At 41.3% G+C, this 8,432-nt stretch overlaps 1 protein-coding gene across 1 annotated transcript; it reads right to left on the reverse strand.

Annotated features, from left to right (window-relative positions):
* Positions 1 to 2,271: 2,271 nt before the first annotated feature.
* On the reverse strand, positions 2,272 to 3,393 carry LOC131329489 (uncharacterized). The gene is made up of 3 exons (XM_058362632.1): positions 2,813 to 3,393; positions 2,661 to 2,755; positions 2,272 to 2,618 (listed from the first exon to the last, which is right to left on the reverse strand). Exons 1-3 carry the CDS (start codon positions 3,391 to 3,393, stop codon positions 2,272 to 2,274), a joined length of 1,023 nt encoding a protein of 340 aa, XP_058218615.1.
* Between the last annotated feature and the right edge of the window lie 5,039 nt (positions 3,394 to 8,432).

Below are 8,432 nucleotides of genomic sequence, written 5' to 3' on the forward strand. Positions count from 1 at the left end.
AACACCCCATAAACAATGTGGGGACAAAATAATGGCCTAAGGCCGAGCTACCCGTGCAAGGCCATTCACTGGTCAGAGGTAGACAGTCGCGCGATGGAGTCACTCTGGCACGCGATGGTGCGCCCTGGCGCTCTGTCGCGTGATGGAGCCAGTCTGGCGCGTGATGGTGCGCCCTGGCGCTCTGTCGCGCGATGGAGCCAGTCTGGCGCGCGATGGTGAGCCCTGGCGCGGGATGGCCGCGCCCTGGCGCAACCAGACCAGTGCTTGGTTTACACATTTCTAGGTTCTGGGACAGGTCCAGAATGATCCCAAGGCTACTCCAAAATAGCAGAAACTCATATTGAACTACAAACTAGCAGTTTATACTAAAGAAAGCAGTAAAGTGATTTTTATCATACTTAACAGTGATCTATATGAAATAAAAGCATAAAATAGTAAGAAACCAATCCCCACGCGGTCCAACGCGTGCAATAACAGAGTGTCGCGTGCGAGAGTGGGACCGTCGCGCGCTGGTACTACCACGACGGTTTTTGAAACCTTGCCAGCTTTAGGACCAGGACTGGTATTGATTACCAGCCTTGGCCCTGCCAGCCCCCCTCAGGGATCAGAACAGAAAATAGAACAAAGGTAAGCTATACCTTTGGTTTTTGAGTTTGAAAGGTGTTTGAACTTTGATGTTTGAAGGCTTGATTGAGGAGTCTGAGTGGTAGAAGCAAAGAACAAGCTTTGTTCTTGAGTGATTGTAACTTAAGGCTAGAATATATGTAACCCTTTGAAATTCTTGAACCTCTTTAATGAAAGAAGGAGTGTGGTATTTATAGGGAGAGAATGAGGTGAATCTGGTTGGAAACAGAGGAGTTTAGCCAGTCCACGAGGCCTGGTTGAGATTGCATTGGTGGCCAACTATCCTTCTCAAGAAAAGTTGGTGGGAGATTGGGCCATCGCGCGATGGAGTGAGTCTGTCGCGCGATGGTGCTCCCTGGCGCTCTGTCGCGCGATGGTGCTCCCTGGCGCTCTGTCACGCGATGGAGTGAGTCTGGTTTTTGAAGTGGCTTAGGCTAGGTTAGGTTCAAGGGTTTTGCAAACACTCAAAGCTCAAACACGCTATCATTCCCAGGGTGTTCTTGATCCATTTCATCATCGAGGAATAAAAAACGGTAAGTAAACTAATCTGGAAGCCCAGATTGGGGTGTCTACAGGAATAGCAATAGAAGAAAATCCTTGAACAAACCTGCGGTAATAACAAGCCAAACCCAAGAAACTGCGAACTTCCGTCACCTTAGTCGGCCTTTCGCAATTGGTAATTGCCTCTATCTTTTTAAGATCAACAGAAATTCCATCCCCTAATATAACATGTCCCAAAAACACAACGGAGTCTAGTCAAAAATCGCATTTACTTAACTTTCCATATAACTTCTTTTCATGTAGAGTTTGCAATGCAATTTGAAGGTGACTTGCATGTTCCTCTTTACTTTGAGAATAAATAAGAATATCATCAATAAATACTATCACAAAGGAGTCAAGATATGGCTTAAACACTCGATTCATTAAATCTATAAAAGCAGCTGGGGCATTCGTTAAACCAAATGGCATAACAAGGAATTCATAATGGCCATACCTTGTACGAAAAACAATCTTCGAAACATCCTTCTCCTTTATTTTTAATTGATGATATCCCGATCTAAGATCAATTTTAGAGAATATTGTTGTCCTTTGCAATTGATCAAACAAATCATCAATACGTGGTAAAGGATATTTGTTTTGGATGGTCACTTTGTTCAACTGACAGTAGTCAATACACATCCGCATCGTACCATATTTCTTTTTAACAAACAAAACTGGAGCACCCCACGGAGAAATACTAGGTCGGATAAATCTCTGTTCCAATAGATCTTCCAATTGGATTTTCAATTCCTTTAATTCTGCAGGAGCCATACCATAAGGTGCAATTGAAATTGGTTGTGTACCTAGCAGAAGCTCAATAGAGAACTCAACTTCTCGGTCCACTGGCAACCCTGGTAATTCCTCGAGAAATACATCAGGAAACTCACAAACTATTGGTATATCCTCCACCCGCGGCGTACTTTTGCTGCTGTCAACAACATGTGCAAGGAATCCTTGACAACCCTTTTTCAACAACTTCTCGGCCTTCATTATAGAAATTATATGAGCAGAAGTTCTATCCCCATGGAATTTCAGTTGTGGTTTATTTGGACTCTGCAATGTTACTTCTTTTCGGAAACAATCAATGGAGGCATGATAGGCAGATAACTAATCCATACCAAGGATTATATCAAAATCTGTGATATTCAATGGCATCAAATCAACTGACAACTCCTTATCTCCCATTCGAAATTTACAGCCCCGATATATAACTCTAGTTAATAAAGTCTCTCCCATAGGAGTGGAAATGACCATAGTATATTCCAGTGGACTTGGGGGTCGGTCTACATGCTTTGTAAATGACAATGCTATGAATGAATGTGTTGATCCAAAATCAATCAAAATACGCGATTCTTTACCAGAAATAGTGAGCATACCTGTGATAACATCTGGAGTTGCTAATGCATCTTGTCGATTCATAGCAAAGATTCTCCCTTGTGCTTTAGGTCTACCAACTGAACCAACACCACGGCTTTGATTTTTAACCTAAGAAGTACCTCCACCCATCTGAACGCTACCCGAAGATGAAGCAGACTTTGATGTTCTGGGACAACTTGGAGCCAAATGTCTCGGATCCCCACATCTAAAACACCTACGGAATGATTCTAGTTCGGGACACTCTCAAAAGAAATGATCAGGTGATCCACACCTATGACATGTAAGGGCATTGCTGCGACCACTAGAAAAAGTAGAATCCGTCTGACTTTGTTGCTTTGACGCATTTGCTCGCTGTCCAGATTGGAATCCCCGAGATTGACTCCCACCTCGGCTTTGAAATGTAGAAGTTCCTCTCCCTTTATTTGTGAATTGTTGGCCAAAGTTCTTTCCACCTGATGTAGATTCGGTTTTTCTTCTCTTATTCTGCTCCCGTTGTTCATTCAATAACCCCAAATCCCGCTCAAAATTTGTTGCCACTTCGATCATATCCGCAAAATTGTTTAATTGTTGATTTACCACATAAGGCCGAAGTTCTATAGTCAACCCATCCTCAAACATTCTACACTTGTCCTCGTCCGTGCTAACAAGATTTAAAGCAAAACGTGATAAGGTTGTAAACAGGGCTTCATACTCTGCTACCGTCATCTTCCCCTGCTCCAACTTCAAAAATTCTTGCCTCTGACTCATTTGGTAATTCCTTGGGAAATACTTTTCATGGAAAGCTTTGGTAAACATAGCCCGAGTGATAACTGTAGGTATAGGAGGAGCATCATTATTTTCAGGATTTGCCATTGATGCAGATAGTCTTTGTTTGGTAACTTCCCACCAACGTCGAGACATGTTTCATGATCATTCTATTCCTTCCCATCCCCACGGACACAAGACAAACACCCTATGGTCCACCACTAGTCTAAACATGGCTAGTCTACAGAATTTACAACCAATGCTTTGATACCAACTGTAACAACCCGCTCTCGGATGATTAGCATAAACTGTCTTAATGAAAGCTAAGTATCAACCATAATAAGATTCATTCCATAAATGCAAGACAAGGTCGACTAAGTAGATTACATCCGGCTTCTAGAACAAAATTAACAAAGAGAACTATACAAGATGAGTTGCATCCACAAAAACTACAACGACTCCCGAAAAATTTGTATCATAAAATGTACTACGCCAGAAGGACACCAAGTCACCCCTCACCTCCACTCCTACAGCCTGTCAGACTAGTAGTGGACCAAAACTCTACTTCAGTTACCTAAAAGGATTGTGAGTGTTACTACTTCATTCAAGTGAAAAGCATAAAACAGTTTACACGAGCAAACATGGATCGAGTAATGCTTCTAATCATATTTAGCAAGAAACATACTATTTTTCACAAACCATTAAGTAAGCAACAATATTTCAAGAAGCCAAAGGGTTGCTTCCCTCGCAACCAGGAGTAATGACGGTACCGTGACCCTGTGAATAGGGTACTTCCAACAATTTATACCCTGTTTGTGTACAGCAAACAGACAATTTATACCCTTCTTGTGTACATCAAGAAGAAAACAATTCCAACCAACAATACAGCTATGGCATGCTCTTGAAATAAAATCATGTATCAAGCAACTTGATCCATATCCACAACCGTCAAAAATTCCCAACATTTGCAGAAAAAGTATAAGTTTATTTTTAGCTAGCCACTTCAATTAAATAGCACACTCACCTTAGAGATCCAAAAGACAAAAGCGAAAAGCCTCCTTCTCAACCTTGAGGTGGAGACTTGTCCCCCGATCCTAGAATATGAATGACACTACACTTAGTATAATTCAACCTCCAACTCATGTTAAAATGCAAGTAAAATGCATCAATAGTCTAGCATATGATCTTATTTTTAATCTCCATCCTTAGTATGATACTGAATGAGACCAATACAATAAAAATGATGGATGATGTGTTTCAATGCTCCAAAGTTGATTCAATGAGGTTTGACACAAGAACTTCCAAGAATAACGCTTAGTCCATGGCCAACGTGTACGGTTCTGACTATATCCAATACATAATCGTGAATTCTAAGAATTTCACTTAAATCATTGAAAATTTAATTTCTCCCTCTGTGAATCGATAGGTCATTCATTAAAAACGGAGTTCGGGTAACCTTACTACGGCCTCGCGATTATATCTTAACATAATACTAAAACTGGTGCAGAGACAGATTTTGAGTAAACTTTAATAGCAATTCTGTTATTGCTCAGGCATAACCACAGCGCACTGGTTGCACCGATGGAAAGCTCTACATGTCTAGTTTTCAGAAAAACAAGCGGAATGTGTTTTCGAGTCTCGAGCTAGGAGATGTGACTGTTTTCCCAACTTGTGTCGGTGCAGACTGCTTAATTCAGAATTTGAGTGATACTAGGTTAAAAATTTCTATAGAGCTCAATACTTTGAACTAGATCCTGAAATTTTTACTGTATATAGAAGACTCAGAGAGGAGCTCTCAATAAAAACTCATATTTTTGGAGTTTGGGAACTGCCCCAACAAAAATCCTCAAAATCAGGTCAGATTCAAGATTTTCCAATTTTGCAGATTTTCCAGAAAATTACGTCATGTTCTTCCTTCGATTTCCAACTCTTAAACCCTTCCAAAATACTTCAAACTCACATTAAAACCTTACTAATCATGCTCAAACTCAGATATATTAAAGAGCTACTTCAAGAACCTCAAAATTCATGCATCAAAACAAGTTCCAAACATGAAATTCAAGAGGTTCAATTAGGGTTCTTGAGCTTCTTTAAGATTTCAACCCAAACCCAAGTTCAACCTTAATCAACTTCTAGAGCATGAATTCTAGAATCAAAGCATGGTATTTAGATCAAGAAATATGATATTCAAGAATAAGAAGAATGAATTACCAAGTCTAATCTTCAATTCAAAGCCAACCAGATTTTCCCTAATTTTCCCTTTCTTCTCTTCACCACTTTTCTCTCACACACACACACACACACACTCTCTCTCTCTCTCTCTCTCTCTCTCTCTCTCTCTCTCTCTCTCTCTCTCTGTGTGTGTTTACAGTAAAGGTGGGACGGAGGAAACAATGAAACAACGTAGAAGATTTATTAGGAAAAAATTATCCCATGAGGTTGGGTGTATGGGTTCAAATGGGCCATAACTCATCTTTACCCTTCATTCCACCTACCAAGTCCAATCCCTTTTAATTAACTTAATTAAATCCTCAAATTTAATCATGTATTGCCAAACAATTAATGAATGATATGCGAATGATAACACAACACGTGTATCAAATAACATGACCTATGCAACATAAAGTTAAATGTCATATGCGATGCACGTGCATGCTCGGAACTGGTGTTACATGTGTACACAAAAGTGCAAGCTCTGAGTCCAAAAGAAGATATTTTTAACTGAGCAGGTCAGTTCTCTACTCCAATCGAATTTGCCTCCCAAGTATAAAGATCCGAGGTGCCCCGCAGTTTCCATAACTATTGGTGGCAAGGTAGTTGAGAAGGCCCTCTTTGATCTTGGAGCGAGTGTGAATTTATTGCCATATTCGGTCTATCAATAGGTTGGTTTAGGTGAAATGAAACCCACTCGGGTCACACTTCAATTGGCGGATAAGAGTATTCACGTACCAAAAAGGATGGTTGAGGATGTTCTTGTGCAAGTTGACCAATTTGTGTATCTGGTAGACTTTGTGGTTCTTGACACTTATCCGGTGCCGGCGGCTCACGCATCTATACCAATTATTCTTGGGCGATCGCTCTTAGCAACAGCCGATGTCGTGATGGGCTGCCTAACATGAGCTTCAGGAATATGAAGATACAAGTCAACATGTTCCACATTGGAAGTCAAGTGGGCGATGATGAGGACGTTTGCAGGGTGAATTTGATCGATTATTTGGTGCAAGACCATGTTGATAATCTGCTATATCAAAATCCATTGGAGGTATGTCTCACATCCGAGGAAGCTTCGTTCATGGATTCACCGAAAATCAACTATTTGTGCTCTTTGCTTGATGGCGAGGAGCTTTGCCTGAACAACAATGAGCTTTGTGGAGTATTTTTGTGGGCACCTACTTTCGAAGAGTTACCTCCTTTAGCAAGCAAGACACTTCCTTTAAGTGTTCAATTTCTAAATCTTGATTTGAAAGTTTTGCCCGATACTCTTAAGTACGCCTTCCTTGGTCCTGACGAGACATTCCCCGTAGTGATTTCTTCTTCATTAAAGGTTCACGAAAAGGCCTAACTTCTTGAATTGTTAAAGCGGCACACAAAGGCTATTAGGTAGTCAATTACCGATATAAAAGAGATTGATCCTTCCTTATGCACTCACAACATATATCTTGAGGATGATGTCAAACCGTCCTGCCAATCTCAGCGCCGTTTAAGTTCGACTATGAAAGAGGTGGTGAAAGAAGAGGTCTTAAAATTGTTGGACGTAGGCATTATCTATCCTATTGCCGACAGCAAATGGGTTAGCCCGATACAGGTGGTTTCCTAAGAAATCTGGAGTCACGGTGGTGGCTAATGCCAATAATGAACTAGTACCAACTCGAGTCACCATCGGTTGGCGTGTGTGCATTGATTACCGAAAGCTTAACTCCTGCACTCGCAAGGACCATTTTCCTCTTCCGTTCATTGATCAAATCCTAGAACGCGTTGTCGGTCATGCTTTCTATTGCTTCTTGGACGGCTATTCGGGGTACAATCAAATTGCGGTCGCTCGGGATGATCAAGAAAACACCACTTTCACTTGCCCTTACGGGACGTTTGCGTATCGGCGATTGCCATTTGGTTTGTGTAATGCTCCAGGCACGTTCTCACGATGCATTTTAGGCATATTTAGTGATATGGTGGAGCACATAGTCGAAGTGTTCATGGATGAATTTTCAATTTTCGGGGACTCCTTGGATGAGTGTTTGTTAAATTTGGGGAAGGTTTTAGAGAGATGCGAATAGAAAAATTTTGTGCTGAATTGGGAAAAATGCCATTTTATGGTTACACATGGCATCATTTTGAGGCATATTGTATCAAAGAAAGGCAGAGAGGTGGACAAGGCGAAGATAGACTTTATTGCTAATCTCCCGACGCCTAAGTGTATGAAGGACATCCGCTCTTTCCTAGGCCATGCAAGTTTTTACCGGCGGTTCATTAAGGACTTTGGCGCGATCTCTCGGCCTTTGTGTCATCTTCTCTCTAAAGATGCCCCTTTTGAATGGACCAGTGTTGGTGAGGAAGCTTTTCAGAAATTGAAGTCTAGCCTTACTTCTCCTCCTATCGTGCAAACTCTGGTTTGGGATCTCCCGTTCGAGTTAATGTGTGATGCAAGTGACTACGCCATGAGAGTTGTTCTTGGGCAAAGGAAGGATAAGCATCCTTATGTAATTTACTATGCGAGCAAGACACTTAATGAAACACAAATGAACTACTCTACTACTGAAAAGGAGTTACTCGCTATCGTTTTTGCCTTGGACAAATTCAGGTCATACTTGGTGGGTATTCCTATCACGGTCTTTACCGATCATGCTGCCCCCAAATACCTTTTCATGAAGCAGGATGCAAAAGCACGGCTGATTTGTTCAATTTTGTTGCTCCAAGAATTCAACCTCACTATCAAAGACAAGAAAGGAGTGGAGATGTGGTAGCTGATCACTTGTCAAGACTTGAGTTTGAGCACCGTACTTCCAATCTCCCAATTGTCGACACGTTCCCTGATGAGCAACTGTTTGAAATTTCTACTTGCCCTTCGTACGCCGATATTGTTAATTACCTTGTCATAGGGCAACTATCGGGTCGTTGGAATGCTCAAGATCTGAAGCGGTTTCTAATTG

This window comes from Rhododendron vialii, chromosome 1a (assembly GCF_030253575.1).
Source record: "Rhododendron vialii isolate Sample 1 chromosome 1a, ASM3025357v1".
Classification (NCBI taxonomy): Eukaryota; Viridiplantae; Streptophyta; class Magnoliopsida; order Ericales; family Ericaceae; genus Rhododendron; species Rhododendron vialii.